This window comes from Carassius gibelio, chromosome B5 (assembly GCF_023724105.1).
Source record: "Carassius gibelio isolate Cgi1373 ecotype wild population from Czech Republic chromosome B5, carGib1.2-hapl.c, whole genome shotgun sequence".
Taxonomy (NCBI): domain Eukaryota; kingdom Metazoa; phylum Chordata; class Actinopteri; order Cypriniformes; family Cyprinidae; genus Carassius; species Carassius gibelio.
In genome coordinates, this window is record NC_068400.1 from 36,981,385 (window position 1) to 36,999,205 (window position 17,821).

A 17,821-nucleotide genomic window follows, 5' to 3' on the forward strand; every position below is an offset into this window, starting at 1 on the left:
CTTCGAAAGATCCAGTAATGTCATGACCATTAGAGTGATTTCTGCTGACTGCATAATAAAAATAGAGAACTAGTGGCATGTTCCTTTTTAATGTGTTTGTGGCGAGTTATTTCCTGTATGTGTTTCCTCCTCTACAACATTTAAGAGCAGTACATCCTTGCAGACTCAAAGCACTATCTGTCGTCCATCGGTCATCATGAATCTAATAACCGCATTTCTGCTAATTATCCTAACAGGTAAGGTGAAAACACACATAAACAACCCAAAGGCTCTTCTCAGGATGTATTTTGTCCAACATTTGTTGATTTTATTCCCTTTTAAAAATATCATAGAGGAAAAACTTGATTTTTATCCACAGGACATAGCACATCTGAATATCTGCAGACACTCATCTGCCCCTATGAGAACAAGAGTATATCTCTGAACAAACAAAGGGTGTGGTGCAAAAGAGATGCCCAGGATGAAAACTGCTGTACAGGCTTCGCTTTCCAGCCAGGCGTCACCGTTTTGGAGCAAGGCAACATAGATGTGAAGGATGATGGAAAGTCCTTCACCATCTCAGTAAAGACTCTCACGCAAGGAGATGGAGTTTATTGGTGTGGGCTCATGACTGATAATAAGAACATCGTTAAACTGGCTGAGAATTACTTTACCAATGGTAAGACGAAATACTACTTCTCTATTTCTCTTTAGATGGTTTCCTAAGAGCAAGAGAGCACCATGTTAAAAATATTTTCAGCATGTTTTAATTTCCTTCATTTTAATTTTAAATTCCTAAAATGTATTTTAAAATAAATATCTCTGGAATTTACGGTAAAGAAAAAAAATGCAATTGCGGTTACCAAAACTTTACCGTAGCAACATTTAAGGTTTTACAGATTTAAATAGTAGAAATTTTATGTTAAAAAGGTCATGTTAATATACCATCCTCCTGACGGACTTCTGTTTTGTTCCTGAAAAAAATATCAACTGAGAAGTGCCACAAGGCAAATTTAGGAAATTTTAGTTTACACTTTTTTAATATAAAAATTAACTTTTTTTTCCACATCCAACAACTGTTAATTTAACAGTATTTTACTGTTTAAGTACATGAAATACCTTGTTAGATTTCTTACTGTTTTTCACCGTAACATTAACTAGTTGCCAGATTTTTACTGTAGCATTTTAACTGTCTTAAAAGTAATTCAATTCAGTTCAAGTTTATTCGTATAGAGCACTTTTTACTATACAAATCATTGCAAAGCAACTTTACAGAAAATTAAGTTTCTACAATATTTAGTAGTAGCTTACCAGTGGTGACTCAGTTTATGTGCATTTGTGAGATAATTTTTTAATGATTTTATGATCATGTCATTTGCAGCACCATTTAACTTTGCTTGGTCCATCATTCGCTGGATTTTATTTATTTTGCTTCCAGCGACGATCATTGCAACTCACATTTATTCAAACAGTGAGTCCTCACAAACCACCACAATATTAAAAACCACAACTAAAAAATGCTTTGAACACGTCTTTAACATCTGTAAATGTTTATTTTTATTTGATTACATGTCACTGTTTTGCTGACCATAGGAAAGCGTGGCGATAGAAAGGTAAGAGCACATGGTCCATTTTTCTCTCATTTAGTCTCTGCTGTTAACATCAATAAAATTTGTTCTTTAACTGAAATTATCCAATTTGCAGACAACATAATATATCAGACTACATGATGTCATATGCCAAAGAAAAGTGGCAGAAGAATGAGGCCTTCACCTTTACTGAAGAATAAACGAAATATTGTTTGTCTTAAGTCACCATCAGGGGAATAATGTAGTTTTTGTTGTTGTAATTCCTTATAATTGTTTTTTTTTTGTTTATACAAAAATGTCCACAGTAAAAACAGCAGCATGACAATATTATGTTTCATTTGTTATGTAAATCAACATACAATTTGGTGTTTATAATTTACCTTATTGTTATTGCATGTCATTCATGTGAAATGTTTATCTTATACACATTATATATATATATATGTGTGTGTGTGCTTTCTTCTTTTAAATAATATGCCTGATCTTATTACATTTTCTTTATATAAAAAACAAAAACAAATGTCAATGCAACAAAGCATCAATGAACACACAATTCAACATGATTTTGATGTAAGAATGCATATATAACAACCTTTTTTTTATCATTGCACAAACTGTATCAGACTTGAAGCTGAAGTCAAGTCGAACATTGTCTGGCGTCTTTGCTAACTTTCTTTCATTATTAGTAGAGAAAGAGAAAGTAAAAAATAAACAAACTTAAAGTAATATAGCCTCACTAAAAAAACAACAACAACCCAGTTACATTACAAAAAAATATATGATAGTATTTTTGTACAGATTTAAATCTTCAAGCAACTGCACAGTTTCAATCGATAGTGATTTAATCAAATATTAGGCCAAAAATAATCATAATAAAACTCAAATGACAATGCATTATAGGTATTTTCTTGTAATTTACCATCATAAAACGGTAAAGTAGACAAGAAAGATGGAGTGCAAAAATTCAAAATGGCATAATTACAGAAAAATAAAACCTTAAACACAATTTTGCATAATTACACAGTAGAAAGATCTCATTGTTTTTTACACGCACATTTTTAACTGGTCTATTTGAGTTCTTTTAAGTCTTGCATTTGCACCATAGTATCCTTTAAGGCATTTCCTGATTTATAGATTGCGAAAATAATCGGCAATGTCGTAACTACTCTTCCCCCTATCATGAGAGCATTTACTGACAACCTCCTTTATATTTAGAAAATATTTTTCTTGATATATTTTGGAAAAACAAATAATCCTACCATGAAATACAGTATATTTAATTAAACACCAAGCACATGGCAAAACTACACAAAGCCAAGCTCTCAGAACATCTATTGAGCAAAAACACCAACTAATCCACATACACAAGGCAACTAACAATGCAATAAAATAATGAAAAGCATTGTATCAGAGTGGTAATGGTTCACATATGTGATGACAAAAATGCAACCATATAAAAGCAACCATGTAAACATTCAGAAAACACAAATTTATGAGTGACAAATTCATTTCAATCCGAAAAACATCAAAGGTCAAATTACATGCAAGTGACAATTTTGCATGGCTTTTCCACTTATTGCAGTTTAAGGCCCAAAGAGTGTGAACTACGCTGGCAAATCCCAAACTCTTCAGGGATAGTGGATGGACTGCCAAGTGTTTGTAGCACATGGAAACCAGTGTGAAGCAGTTTTGTAACCTGTCAGACAGATCAACACATCATCACATGTTGGGCTGCTAGAAAAAGCATGTTTTTGTGGTTTTTGATGAGAACATTTCAAGCTTGTGGTACCAATGCACAGAGAGAGAGGGAGAGAGAGAGAGAGAGAGCGCGAGAAAGTTACAGTTCCTCATAGTCGCCCTCCTCTCTTTTCGCTGAGGCTTCTTCTCCAGCCAGAAAAGCTTCAAGATCATCAGTTTTCTTGCTTCGTGACTTTCTTTTTCTCTTGTCCTTTTCTTCTGCGGTCACACCTGCCTCATCTCTTTCCTTTTTCTTGTGTTTGTGCTTCTTCTTGCTGCTTTTGTCATCATCCTGAGATGAAATACAAAGTAGTTATAAAACAAGAGTCTGTAATTTCATCTCTGAATGATTGTAATCGAATATATTTCACCTCTTTGCTCCTCTTTTTCTTTTTCTTCTTTTCCTTGGAATGTTTGCTTTCTTTTTCTGTGAGGAGAAAAGTAGCACACGTTTATTGATGCAAATACACACTACATTCAAAAGTTTGGGTTTGGTAAGACTTCCTATCAGACAGTCTCTTATTCTGACCAAGGCTGCATTTATTTAATCCAAAATACAGCAAAAACCTAAACTGAAACCTAAATTGAACGTTTTGTTTTAATATATTTTAAAATGTAATTTATTTGTGTGATGGCAAAGCTAAATGTTCAACAGCCATTACTCCAGTTTTCAGTGTCACATGATCATTCAGAAAGCACTGTGAAATCATCACTCAGTGCAGATGAAAATAGAAGTGCAGCTTAATATTTTTTCTGTGGAAAAAGTGATTCTTTTCCCCCCAGGATTCTTCGATGTATAAAACATTTAAAAAGAACAGCATTTATTTGAAATAGAAGATAATTTTACAATATTTTGTAACATAAAAAATGACTTTATTCTCACTTTTTATCAATTTATTGCATCCTTACGGATTTTAAAAAAACTCCAAAAGACTCCAAATTTTGATTGTGTATATTTAACATAATATTAAATAATATTAACATAATATGTATAATGTAATGTAATATTAATGATCTATTATTCATATAATAGTTATTATTAATCAAATATAAAATTTTATGCAACATACAACGTCTACCACTAATATTCTCCATTCAAAAAAAGTGACTTGCCATCTTGTTCCTCACTGCTGTCTTTGCTTTTGATGGGCTTTTCCTCGATTCCTAGACCAAAGAGGTCACCGTCATTCTTGCTTTTAAAGGAGAGTACAGTAGGCTTCATGGGCTCAGGAATTTTAGCTGCGGTGATGTCATCATCCGAGAGGTCAGGAATATCATCTCTAACTGTGAAAGATTCCTGGATCAAACAAGAAGGCAAAGGTCTTTTGGGTTAAATTATCCATCCAGACAAAGTCACCCAAAACGTGAACTACAATGCTCATCATCATCATCATCAACTCAGTACCTTATTCACTTTCTGTATGACTTCCTCCTCACTCTCAAAGTCAGGGTCATCCATGACGAATGAAAGCATCTGTTTGGCCACAGGCTCGTCTGGGTCGGAGTCAGAGGACTCCACCTGAGCTGATTTTTCTTTCTGTTTAACGACCTGTGCTGGGGGATCTGACAGGGCTCCTGCTTCTGACGCTGTCTGCAGTGGTTGTGTAATGTGTACCGGAGTGGGACTAAGAATGGAAGCCTCTACGTTCTGACTGCTGACAATCACCTGGGCCTGGATCAATGGCTCCTTGTGGATAGGTTTTGGTTTGTCCTCCAGTGATAATGAATCCATAGCCACCCTGAATAAACAAATATTATAAACAAACACCATGAAAACCAGACTGTGTTCAGGAAACTAAAGAAATGATACCCACAACACAAAATTCGAATTTCATTGAGGTCTCACTCATTAAATATAGTTTCATTTGATAAAAAATGAAAATCAGGATTCGAAGCTTACAGGTGAGGTCCAGGGTTCAGATCTTCATCCTGAGCTACAGAAGGCTTTGGAGCGTCCTCATCACTGGAGAGAGTGAGGTCCAAGTCTTTAGTGGGGATAGAAGCTCTGGGTTCAAGTTCTGCATCATCAGGGTCCAAATCATCCTGGAAACCAGCGACCATGGGGTTCCCGTCTTTTCCTTCCCCTTCACTAAAATAAATGTTACAAATATGGATTTAAATTCTAATTTTGTACTGATCAGCTATATTGTCTCACAGAGAAAATCACAAAGAAACAACAAGCTAAGTTCATTTTCTTGTAAGAGTACACCGCCAGTTAAAAGTTTGGGAGATTGTTTTTTTTAAAGAATGAATACCTTTATTCTGCAAATGATCAAAATTTCCAATAAAGAGATTTATATTGTAACAAAAAAAAAACTAAGTAAATGTAGAGTATACTCTAAATAGCATATCACATAATAAAAGTTTATAAAGAATGCCTTATATATAAATGTACCTGTCACTATCTGCAGCGCCCGCAGCAGAGGGCTGGGTGTTCATAGCCAATTTTGGGTTAGAAGGGAGACTGTCCTCCAAGAAGCTTTTGTCTAGTCCCTCGTCTGGCACAAAATCATCCACGCTCTGAACTGTAGACGGAGCCTCTGCAGAGACTGAATCTGGCTCTGTGGAAATCCAAGAAGTGAGAGGTCACATGATCTAGGGCAAAAACAGCTTGCACTAAAAATATATAAACAACAGCAATTACAAAAAAACTCCAAAGAAGAGGAATGGTAATGCACGAAAAACAAAAAGGTATATAGTGAATTCTTATTTTTTCTAAATAGCTACTGTTAGCTCCTTCAGGTGGTGTGCAAGAGCTAATAAAACCCTCTCCATAACCCAGGAATGCACAAGGTCTTGTGATTTTCTATTGATCCACAACACATCCTTATGATGTGCACGAGTCCTAATCCTCCCCATTTTTCACGGCTTTGAGGGTCTCGCTCGGGGGAAAAATCCCTTTGAGATTGTGTGTGTGTGTGTGTGTGTGTGAATTCCTCTTAGCCTTCAAATCTCTTCTGTATTACATAGCATTAGAACAGTCCTTTAGCAATGAGTCACTGAGACACTGAACATTTGAAGAGAAAAAAACATAAAAGCTGTGTATAAAAGCTCAGTGTTTCTGTTTTCAGCGTTTTGTCATATTTAATACAGCACAATATAATAATAATAATATAAAAGAAGAATGTGAGAATGTCAAAAATGCTGTTGGTTGGAGAGCTTGCAATCACTGCAGCTAGAAGCACCATGCTAAAACTCACCCTGGGTGACTTCTGGAGGATCCTGGGTGGGAGCGGAGCCAAAGAGCCTGGAGATGAAGCTGCGTTTCTGGGTTTGAGGAGCAGAGGCAGACGCCTGAGCTGGAGCAGAGACCGTCGGGTCGGGGAGAGCAGAGGAAGGGGAGGGAGAGGCCGCAGCCGCTTGGGTTGAGGAGAGAGGGGGAGGAGGAGGGGATGGAGAGGGGGATGGAGACTTCACGGTCTGGGAGGGAATGGGAGGCTGCTGGGGGCTACAGGGGCTAGAGCTGCTGGTGGAGCATCCGCTCTGAGGAACGATGGGAGACTGCGAGCCTGAGGAGGGGCTCTGTCCATTAGCAGGGCCGGGAGAGCTGTAGCCTTTACTACGAGACTCTATCATTTCCAGGAAACTGAAAGTTATAACAGACACCTACTGTATCATAAAAGTCAGACGCCACTGACTGCAGTTAAGAAATCTAAGAATAGGCACTTTTGGATGTTCTCATAATTTCAAACAATGTCACTTTTGTGAAGGAACTTCTGCTACTGTCCAAATGTTTGGGGTTGGTAAGATTCTTTTGAATGTTTTTGAAAGAAGTCTCTTATGCTCCCCAAGGCTGCATTTATTTGATCAAAAGACGTTAATATTTTTCTAGAAACCGTGACAAACTTTTATTCCTCCAATAAATAGAACATTTGAAAGAACAGTATTTCTTTTTAAAATAAATAAATAATATTTTGTATTTTATATAAAATGTATTTACTCTCACTTTTGGTTTATGCAGTAATTAATTAATATAAAATAATTAGAACATTTCTTAAAATGAGTGTGATTGTGAAGTACTATTTAAAAATAAAAATCTTATTGACTCCAAAGTTTTGAACAATTGCATAACTGTATTTACATGGAATGTTGCTGATATTTGATTTAGAATAATGTTTGGCTGTCTAGTAGATGAAATGAAACCATAGGATGTTAATGTGGGGTGTTCTTTAGTTCTTACATCTCATAATTCTGGTCTTCTGTCTCCTGCTGAACTGTTAGCTCCTCTAGCGTGGCATCAATGTCCAACTGATTGGTCTCTAGCTGTCGTAACAGGGTCTCTCTCTGTGGAAGTTGGCAGTAGAAATTTAAATTAAAGTTTAATTCACTATCATTTCAATGAAAGCTAATGAGAACAAAGATAAAGGCAAACCCGCAGAGAAAGATTTCTGTCAGATCTCATGACATATTATTGAGCATAGACGAATTAAAAATGACGACTGATAGCTGTCTGGTAGCTGGTTGAGGTTTGATTTAAATAAACCATTAGCCTTGAAGAGACACTCTAAGCTAGACAATTAACCTGCTTACCTGAAGCTGTAAGAACGGAATGTTGAAGAATCGGTGCAAGTATTTTAAACCAAAACCATTCTTCATTGAAGATTCTGCATAATGGATGTAAGAGGAGCCAAGGGGTCTACAAAATCATGGAGACATCAAACATCAACAAAGCCCACGGAGTATAATCCAAAAACAATATGTGAACATAGTCCATTATTTATAATCTTAAAGGGGGGGTGAAATGCTCATTTTCACTCAATCTCCTGTTAATCTTGAGTACCAATAGAGTAGTACTGCATCCTTCATATCTCCAAAAAGTCTTTAGTTTTATTATATTTATAAGAGAAAAATAGTCTGTGCTGATTTTTTTTCGGAAAAACACGACCGGCTGGAGGCGTGACGTGTGGGCGGAGCTAAAGAATCACGAGCGCGAGTAGGCTTTTGCATTGAGAGCGTTTGGAAGTTGTGACATTACTGTGAGGAACAAAAACCATCATCCAAATCAAACCATGGCTAACAGTCCGATTCAGCCGTTTATTTATGATCCAGAATCAGATCCCGAGGCTGAAATTGAACAAGAGCAGCAGCAGCAACGACTACAGCAGGACGTCTCTATGTGGTATGTAATTAAACTGTATATATTTGCTTAGCGGTTTTGGAAAATGACTAAGTTCCACTTTATGTCGTCTTTTTTTTTTTTAAAGGTGTACAAGGTTTACTTGATGTGCTTACGCCGATAGCTAAGTTAACAACACAGAGATATTTGAAGCAGTTTTACTCACCGCATGCGGTTCCAACACACGATCGTGACCCTTTTTCGTTGGGATTGCATCATCCTTAAGAAATAAACGATGTGCAAATCCGTCGTCAAACTGGGCCTTGTTTGTAAAACAAGCATCTTCGAAATGCAGGGAACAAACAAAAACACTTGCACAACTCCGTCGATGCTCTGTAAAAATAAACTCCATCCACTGGTCCCTTAATGTTTTTTGTTTTTTTTGGTAATCTGTGCAGGGTTGTCTTGCCCTCGCAACCAAAAACACACTTCTTTTGTGACATTTCGCGACGCTCTGATCATTGAATGTCTGTGCTCTCAGTGCTCTGCTATACATGAGTGCGCGCTCTTCCGGCAGAAGTGCCCTTAGGACCCATATAAGGAAATTCCGCTCCATCTAACGTCACTCAGAGCCATACTCGGGAAAAAACTTTCCGAAACTTTTGACAAACCGTACAACTTCAAACGTACAACTTAATTTTTGAAACTTTGTCCATGTTAAGCAAGGGAATCCAACTCTTTTACAGTATAAAAAAAAAAAAAAAAAGCATTTCACCCCCCCTTTAAATTCATCATTAACCCACCACAATGCATAAAGCATAAGCAACGTATTTGAATGGATAGTGAAACTAAGTGGTTTTAAATAAGAAGGCAAATGTCAAATATTATTTTAAAGAAAGGCTATGGAGACTTTTTATGTGGATAAACTGACCATTTGTTTTAAAAATGATCAGAAATGTATACTAAGACAGGGTATACTAAGGTCTATTTAGCCATTTTTGTTGACTGCAATGATCTTACCTGTTAAGACCGGCAATGAAGTCACTGATGTCATCAGGCAAAATGACTCTGTGTTCTCCCATGTCCCGGTAATTTCCCAGTACACACACAGGCACATGAGTGGGTACTTTAGGCAACTCCCGCAGAATGTAATTATAAGTCCTATTGGATCGTGAAAAAGCATAGATTTGTAAAACGAAGTGTTTGTTGCGAGTTCTGCATGATGGAGAAGTGGTCTTTAGAGATCATGCTGATTGTCTTTGTTCCCTTACCACTGCTTGGTGATGTCAAACATCAAGATCACACCATTGCAGTTCTTATACACGTCCAAAAACTCAGCATCCAAGGCCAGTTCACTCTCCGTCTGCTAAAGGCACAGAGACAAATATGGAGATTTGGTGCACAGGGTATATTTTGCATTATTATTGGTCTTGAAAATAGTAGTTTAGTGTAGTAGGGAAACGGTAAAAACCTGATAGATCATGACTATTGACTTACCTCTTGAGGTTCGTTCTCCAACTTCAAGGTTTCACCTCTCTTTTTCCCCTTTCCTAGAGAATGTCAAAGCCAAAATATTGTAAGAACACATCAAATTGGACATTTTTCACTAACTTCAAAAACAGCATCAAAAATAGGTCACTGTTTTTGTGGCTTCTTCCTTTTCACAAAGGAAGTGACATTAGTGGCAATAGCAGTAGATGGTGTTCTGTGGTATGTTCATGTTCTGTTTTTTTTAATACTATGTACATTTGTCTGCCACAATGCAGCGAGCGAAAAGTCAGTCAACACAAAATGTTGGCACTCAGATAACAGAACAAACGGATCAATCACAGGCAAGTCACATCCTAAAGTCTACAATCTCTGAAGTTTCTCACCTACACCTTCTGGAAGGGGGATTTTTTGGCCTGGTTGGACAGCAAGTGAGAAAAATATAATTAATATATATATGATCGGGGATGGAGGAGGGCTGGATAAAATGGCTTCATGAATGACCGACCGTCAGAATGAGATGGGAATGTGAATTAAACAATGACATGCAGTACCTGTACACTAAACTTGCCATTAAAAGGAATAAACAAGAAAACGCATAAAGGCTAAAACACACTACATTCATTTTAAAACCTCAACAGATTTTTGAAAATATAGGCATTATTCCAGACTTTGTAACACGGAAGCACGGACTCCACCAGACTACAAAACTGAGCAAAACTTTTGTAATATGTTCCAGCTTTAGGATAAACATGCAAATGATGTCTACAAAGTTGCCTGATTTGAATGCTTATTTGAAATAGACTGGAGGAAACTCACCTTTATCCACCACATCCCAAACCTCTACCTTCACCACATCATCAGTAGCTGAAGAGAAATGACAAGAATTTGAGCAGCTCTGAAAAACTGAGGTCGCTTCCTTACATTACTTTCAATACCTTTATTTTGAAAGAATTCTTCTAAAGCAGCCGCAGTACAAATACACATTTTTTTGAACTAGTTAGCCTTTTTCTTAAAGGGATAGTTCACCAAAAATAAAAACGTACCCTCAGACCATTAATTTTCTTCGTTAGTACCCATTTGGAGAAATTTAGCTCTACATCACTTGCTGTATCACAATGAGGGTCCAAAATAACTGTTTAAAAATCCTGTTCTGATGAAGAAGCAAAACTGTATTTTCATTTTTGGGAGAACTATTCCTTTAATTTTTACTCTGCCAGAAGTGCTTTGCAATGAGCACAAGTAACATACGGATACAAGTACAGCCATGCCCGCTTTCAAAAGCAGGATGCCTCACAGTAAATTACAGCCAACAGGTTACAGATGGATGTAAATACAGAGGGAAAACATACTCTAGATCAATTGCTAGGCCTCTAATGTTTGATGCAGGCCATTTAAAGACGTACACCAAATCTACTCATCCTCTACCTGACGGACTGCATATTTACCTTGATGTAAATCTATTTTGACATATTAAAGATGCATAGATGGAAACAAATGATTAATTAGATAAAAATAAAACTCACTTATTTACTACAAAAGCCTGTTAAAAAAATTCAAAAAAGCTTACTTTTGTAATTCCAGTGAATACTAGTGACCTGGATCTCCTGAGTGGGAATGTACTCTTCCTGGAACTTCTTACCCTGCAGCCGATGCCACAGGGTGCTTTTTCCAGTGTTTCTATCTCCTCGAATAACTATCTTCACTTTAAGAACACACATAACATGTTAGAGCTTGCGTCAATAATCTTGCCTCTAGCACACAGTAACTACGGGCTCCAGCCACACAGACTTGATTTGTCGTGACATGTTGTGTGTGTTATGATTTAGTCCAATATGTAGGCCTTTTATGGATTAAATCTTGGTAAGAATTTAAGGCAAAGCAAAGAACCATTAAGTAAGTAATCTAAAAACTCACACGTTCTAATTATTTATCATTAATAACACACTTCCCCTGAGGGTTTTAACTTACTGTTGTACTGAACCCCTTTAGCAAATCTTCTCTGCAGACTCTGGTTCATTGACTGCAGGCCAGCAGGGATGTTCTTGTCCTTTACCTGACCAGTGGGCTCAGAGCCAACGAGCTTCTTCAGAGCGGAAAACATCTTGACCAAAACTATGCTTTTAGGTGTATATTATAGATATCGAATATTCTTCTCTTAAATAGGCTTCTATGATGTCCCGAGGTTATCTGTCTGTGGGTGGACAGTTTTCTTGCAATGCTCATGAAGCATTTCTACATTCGTTTGAGAGGTGAATGAGTCCTGTTTGGGCACAGCATAATATATCTCAGAATATATTCATCTCAGGATCCTCTTCCAAAGGACACAGCTACTGCAGTCTAGCATTACAAGACCCTCATTCAAGTGCTGATCAGCTTCTGCTTCAACAACCTACAAGAAAACAACAACAACAGTAAACCAATCTGAATGAAGCTGCAATGTATTATATGAAAACATGCAGCTGTAGACATATAAATGACATATAACAAGCCTCTTTCATGGTGGATTGATATGCTGCAGAGCTCTGCAGTAACTCACATTTTCAGTGCTGCCAAAGGTTGTGTCTCAAAACCTAGTAAGCTGCCTAACATACCTAGACAACATTTTGGCACACCATAAGCAGCTCGCTAAGTTTGAGACAAAACTGATACAACGATTTCTACCATAACAGAAAGGACTGTGATATTTATAGCGCAAAGCATTTCTTCAAAATAGCTTTTTAAAAACGCAAATTGTACAAAAAAAAACATACTATTGTGGATTGCTGTCTAGTCAGATTTTTGACAGCTGCTTGTAACGTTACACACTAGCCTGCTAAAGAGGAACTGACTCGTTAACTCTACATCTAACCGAATTTCTCTCAGATTTTTGATGCTCTTGTACTCACAGTGGTATTGTCGTCTATACTAGACCAACTGAGTGCTTGGATCCAAAGTTCCACATCTTAAATTTGTGACTTGCTGTGCAGTATGCTCATGCTAAATCCTCTACACCTTATGAATATTGAAATCATTGAAATGTTGCTGTGTATTGTGAAGTACGTTGCGGTAAGGTTAGCTACACTCGCGGAGATTGCATTTCAAAATAAAAGTTTGGCTGAAAAGCCAAGACTCACTAAAGATCTAGAGAATGTAATATGACACATATCGCATACAGATGGACAGTAAAACAAAAACTCTATGCGGTTTAACGTTATTTAATTTATTTTCATTAGAAATCATGCACAACACAGGTGTTGCGTAAGAGTTAATGTTACCTAAAAAAGTAACTTCTGCTTCTGTAGGCTGATTTCACATTCTGTCAGTATGGCTAGAGTCTGAAGGTTGAAATAGCAGAGCAATATCACAGCTATACACAAAATAATCGAACTTTTTTGCGACGCATTCCTCTCAGCTGCATCACAAAATGGTTCGTTACAATGAAGCTTTTCGGAGTACTGTGTGGCCATCTAGTGGTCATAACCATGTCTAGCACGTAAACCAAAGTCCTGCGTTCCGCTGGTTCCCTTTCATACGTAACCGAGATGTTTTAGTTCATATTAGGGAAAATATGTTCGGTGCTTTGTCATTGTTTTCACCCATCTCCGTTACTGTAGTGCAACTACATGAAACCATGTACTACAGTGAACATTTTTTATCTCCATGGTGTTAATGAAGCCACACATTTTAAAAATATTGGTTATATTTATTTTATATTTGTTTATCTAGATTCGTAGCAGCTGCAGAATCACACAAAAATAAATATGATTTTCAAATTATATATGTGTATTAAATCTCTAAAGTAAAATACAGACAATGTTAATATGTTACGATTCTTGTTTTCATGAACCTTAAAACATTCAGGCAAACTGAGGCAACAATCAGTGAGGCAACCTTCAAAGTTATTTATGGCAAGAAAATGAAATGAAACACAATTATATCCATAGAATTCATAAACATATTAAGGCGTCATCCCATTCATCTCTTCTCTTGCATCCAGCAGGGGAATCAATATCCAGTGTTCTTAATGGTGATTTTTTGAGCTAAATCAATCTTATAGTCTTTGATACCTGAGGAGAAAAGCACAGTTATTAATATAAGATACACTGAGATGATAAAAAACAGTCCGTAAGATACCATGCAATAAATTTTTATAGACAAGTGCACTGTTACACCTATTTAGCGTAGAATTCTCTCACCCTGTGTCAGAGAAGTGCCATCTGAGGAGATATGCCAGTATCTACGATCAGTCTGACGTGCTTGTTCTTCATTGACCACACTGAGAAACGCTCCCCACAGGCTGTCCTCTGTGTTAAAGCTGTGATACATGGGGCAAAAGGGTTGTTCTTAATCAAAATTAATTAAAAAAAGACAGTAAAATACAGTAAATAAAAGAAAACAAAGTAAATACAGTAGAAAAGCAAACAACAATTGTTGACAATATAGTGCAAATAAAGCATCCAGAGAAATCAAAACTCACGTGAAACCAGTTTGTTTGTCTTGGAGAAGGTTGAGGGCTTCAAAAAGCGAGGAGCCCCTGGGTACATGAATGGAAAACACAGACGATGCACCGCTTGATTTCATAACCTCCACCTGGAGTGACACCTGCCTGTGACTTAGGAGGACTTCGGCAGGGGAATCCGCATCAAGAGTCAGAGTGTCTAAAGCAGGGACATCATGGAGCACATGGAAAATCAAAAGGGAAAGTTAGAAACAAAAAAATACTAAAACTTAGTTTGCTGCTTACCATATACTATTTTTGCATATAATATATAACATTGAAAATAAAAACCTAGGACTGCAAATCCAATTCTGCTGACAATACTTAATTGAGCTTGCATGCAGGTTGTACAAACCATTCTCATTGCGGCATTCTTGGCTCTTCAGATGAAGGTAAGTACGTTGGTGTAGAGCTGGGAGGACTTGAGAGATGGCCATAGGGTTATGGTATGTTCCTTTCTTAAGATCTGCCCTTAAAGCCTCCATAGCAGAGCCACATTCCTCCATCTGACTGCCCATAGCTATCAAGGCCTGTAAGACAGAGAACATTGAGAACCTGTCACTCAGATAAGGCTTTTTTATTTAACCAAATATCTTTATTCTTACTTGCACTGCCAATCCTGTACTGAACTCATTTCCCATGTGACCATCAGCTCTCTTTGAGTCAAGAAGCCTCTGCTTAATGGTGGCAAGAGCCCTGTCTAGCTCTGCATTATCTTTAACAGCAATTCCCTCGTCTTTTAGACACTGCAGGGCCATGCCTGCCACTGCATGTGAGTCTGAAGGGTGAAGGAGGAAGTCATACTGGTTAGTGACCTCAGGACAAATGAACTTCCTTAAATTTAATGCAAATGAAAGACACAACTGTGCTGGACATTACACTTAAATGCTGTCTGTGTGTGCTTCAGAATCTTCAAAATCTGAAATATGGGATACTTTGATGGTACTTTGCAGCCTTTTTGAAGTATGAAGGCTTTAGTTTCCATTCATTGTAATTACTGGAAATGTTTTGTGTAACACTGAAGAAAGTAAGTCACATGGGTTTGGATTTACAGTGATCCATTTCTTTAAACCAAAAACGAAAACAAAGAGTTGATTTAAGCTCACCGACACATAAGGACTCTCCGGGTTTTAACTGTCTGTGTTCCACAGCATGGATGAGTTTTTGGCTGACATGTGTGCTGACTCTGACACCGCTCACACACAGAGCCAGAATGCCCAGAGAGTACTGGTAGTAGTTGGTCTTTGGACGGTGACCGACTGCAGAAAAGAATTTTCAAATGAAAAAAGTACAGTACAACAAAATGCATGCATGACATATATACCTGTAGATACAGATATTAAATAACACTTTTATTCAGCAAGGATACAGTAAAATGAGTTTGACAAAAGATTCCTATTTCAAATCAATGCTGTTATTTTGAACTTTGTGTAAAAATGTACTAGTTTTCCAAAAATATATATTTATATTTGATAAATATATTATATATATATTATAAAAATATATTTATTAAGCACCGCAACTGTTTTCAACATTGATCATATCACTGTTTTGACTGTATTTCAGTCTTGTTGGTAAGCATAAGAGACATTAAAAAAATCTTCCGGACCCTATTACAAAAAAAATGTCCCCTTACATGCAATGTTCTGTTTTTCTTCCTCCATCTCTTTCTTGAGGTGAATGAGGAGAGACTCCTTCATCTCATTATGAGTGAGATGTACACTCTCCAGGTCATGACAGGAAGACTTTAAAGCCAAGATGTACAGAGCTAGATGGCCAACCACTAACTCATTATTTCTGAGAGATCTGCAAGCAGATATATAAGCTAGTAATAATACAAGCAGAACCAAAATCAGTTGAAATAGAACAATATTCTAGAATAAATGACCACAGAACCAGAGCAGGTTGGATTTTTTTTCCACTACAGTGACAGTCGTTCCTGAAGTAATTTACAGCTGTTTTAAAGTTTAATGAGAAAGGTGTTAAATGTGTTCCATACTTCTCAATATCATCATGAAACTCTGCCTTTATGCGGTTGAGATGTTCACTCTCTTTAGCTAGATTATGGTGTGTAGAGAGCCGTAGGGCGATGTGCACACTGGGATTGGGTAGAGTCTCTTGCGTGTCCACTGACTGCAGCAGCTGTTTACTGAAGGAGAGGAGAAGAGCCTCATGATCTGAAGCTGAAAGATGATAGCAAGAAAACAGAGTATAAAATTAAATGCAGACTGTCATAAATGTTGCATCACTGTTCTCTTTGACCACTGTTGATTTTTTTAAAGTGCCACTGTATAGTTGCTTTATTATGTTCACTGCTGTCTCAGCAATACAGGTCACAGTGACCTTTTTCAGCTACTCATTCAACCCATAAAACACACTTTGTCTCAGAATTGTCACAGTCACAAAAGAGAGGGCAAAGAACAGAGAGAAATTATTCTGAGCAGAACTTCTGCTGACAGGACAAACAGAAATGACTCAGTAAGAATATGCAGAATGTTATTAATATGGTAGAGTAATTTGACTACAGAATAGTGCATTACATGAATTGGTTACAACATAGTACATAATAGGTTATTATATACACATAAATAATTTATAGACTTTATAACTGTAGACAGGATAAAAAAAATCCATACAAGATGATAAACAATAAAAATAAATAAAAACATTTTGGAAAAACATCTAAACCTGCAATAAAAATAAATAAATAAATTACACCAAAAGACTAATATTCTTTTGGACATATCGTATTTATGTGGCAATCTTTCATTTAAAATAACTGAATAATATCTATATATGGTAATGATTCAGTATCTTTTTATATACCAAATAAACTTTTATGTACATAATTTATACTATGGTACTGTTAACTTTTACAGTAATTTTAAAGTAAAGGTATTCCGCCTTACACTTGCCCTATTTCTACAGCAATGACGAGATTTCTGTCATTACCCCACCACATGACTAAATGAAGACTAAAAATCTAAATCACATAAATAAAAAATAAAAGGGGGAAAAATAGGAGGGAAAAGAAAAATTAATGGTGCACTGAATCTTACCACAAGGTTTTCCAACAGCCAGCGTTAGTAGCAGTGCACTCACAATGACAAGAGTAATCTGAAAATGACAATACAGACAAATGGTGAAATTTGTTATTAAAACAGAATATTATTATTTTTATTTATTTATTGCTAGCAGTTAACTAATTTCTAACTTCTAATGAGTTTTGAGCTTAAACATACTGTATCATACTAACGCAAATTTAGTCAATGTGCTTAGAAAGTGGTAGTGGTTCTTACCATTTTAAGACCAAGATAGGTATCCTGTTGAATCCAGTTAAAATGAGCTAACTGTCTAATAACACGTTATGGCAGTAGAGGCGGAGTTAGTTACTCATCTACAGAGTTTGTAATTTTTCAACTTATTATCGACCTGTGCTCTAAATCTAAATCTGTTCTGAATTGTTTTCTTTTGAATTTATATATTTGTTTA

At 36.6% G+C, this 17,821-nt stretch overlaps 3 protein-coding genes across 7 annotated transcripts; 1 reads left to right on the forward strand and 2 right to left on the reverse strand.

Annotated features, from left to right (window-relative positions):
• Positions 1-79: 79 nt before the first annotated feature.
• On the forward strand, positions 80-2,012 carry si:ch211-102c2.4 (uncharacterized protein LOC568178 homolog). The gene is made up of 5 exons (XM_052557407.1): positions 80-236; positions 359-658; positions 1,361-1,450; positions 1,573-1,592; positions 1,684-2,012. Exons 1-5 carry the CDS (start codon positions 197-199, stop codon positions 1,690-1,692), a joined length of 459 nt encoding a protein of 152 aa, XP_052413367.1. The 5' UTR covers positions 80-196; the 3' UTR covers positions 1,693-2,012.
• rabl6b (RAB, member RAS oncogene family-like 6b) lies at positions 1,513-13,564 on the reverse strand. 5 transcript variants are annotated; one of them, XM_052557394.1, is made up of 17 exons: positions 13,107-13,564; positions 11,821-12,241; positions 11,420-11,554; positions 10,669-10,716; positions 10,236-10,265; positions 9,859-9,911; positions 9,633-9,727; positions 9,382-9,522; positions 7,836-7,941; positions 7,486-7,589; positions 6,506-6,891; positions 5,701-5,866; positions 5,206-5,394; positions 4,711-5,044; positions 4,419-4,602; positions 3,677-3,732; positions 1,513-3,597 (listed from the first exon to the last, which is right to left on the reverse strand). In XM_052557394.1, the coding sequence occupies exons 2-17, from the start codon at positions 11,951-11,953 to the stop codon at positions 3,406-3,408; spliced, it is 2,352 nt and encodes a 783-aa protein (XP_052413354.1). In that variant the 5' UTR covers positions 11,954-12,241; positions 13,107-13,564; the 3' UTR covers positions 1,513-3,405. The 5 variants fall into 5 exon arrangements, with proteins under 5 accessions (XP_052413354.1, XP_052413355.1, XP_052413353.1 ...); XM_052557395.1 differs by lacking the exon at positions 13,107-13,564 and adding an exon at positions 12,738-12,938 and having other exon boundaries at positions 9,633-9,724; XM_052557393.1 differs by lacking the exon at positions 13,107-13,564 and adding an exon at positions 12,738-12,937.
• Positions 13,565-13,718: 154 nt separating this feature from the next.
• On the reverse strand, positions 13,719-17,736 carry tcn2 (transcobalamin II). Its single transcript, XM_052557398.1, has 10 exons — positions 17,629-17,736; positions 17,389-17,446; positions 16,329-16,512; positions 15,966-16,135; positions 15,436-15,588; positions 14,935-15,107; positions 14,685-14,859; positions 14,309-14,489; positions 14,028-14,146; positions 13,719-13,898 (listed from the first exon to the last, which is right to left on the reverse strand). The coding sequence occupies exons 1-10, from the start codon at positions 17,629-17,631 to the stop codon at positions 13,837-13,839; spliced, it is 1,278 nt and encodes a 425-aa protein (XP_052413358.1). The 5' UTR covers positions 17,632-17,736; the 3' UTR covers positions 13,719-13,836.
• Between the last annotated feature and the right edge of the window lie 85 nt (positions 17,737-17,821).

Bases quoted from the DNA above. Each gene is read 5' to 3' on its own strand.
- si:ch211-102c2.4 (XM_052557407.1), top strand. From the start codon at position 197: ATGAATCTAATAACCGCATTTCTGCTAATTATCCTAACAG. The intron at 237-358 runs GTAAGGTGAAAA...TTTTATCCACAG, and splicing joins TCTGCTAATTATCCTAACAG to GACATAGCACATCTGAATAT. The intron at 1,451-1,572 runs GTGAGTCCTCAC...TGCTGACCATAG, and splicing joins AACTCACATTTATTCAAACA to GAAAGCGTGGCGATAGAAAG.
- rabl6b (XM_052557394.1), bottom strand. From the start codon at position 11,953: ATGTTTTCCGCTCTGAAGAAGCTCGTTGGCTCTGAGCCCACTGGTCAG. The intron at 11,555-11,820 runs GTAAGTTAAAAC...GTGTTCTTAAAG, and splicing joins TAAAGGGGTTCAGTACAACA to TGAAGATAGTTATTCGAGGA. The intron at 5,395-5,700 runs GTACATTTATAT...CATTTATTTTAG, and splicing joins GGCGCTGCAGATAGTGACAG to TGAAGGGGAAGGAAAAGACG.
- tcn2 (XM_052557398.1), bottom strand. The intron at 16,136-16,328 runs GTATGGAACACA...ATCTGCTTGCAG, and splicing joins TTTCATGATGATATTGAGAA to ATCTCTCAGAAATAATGAGT. The intron at 13,899-14,027 runs GTGAGAGAATTC...TTTTCTCCTCAG, and splicing joins TGGCACTTCTCTGACACAGG to GTATCAAAGACTATAAGATT.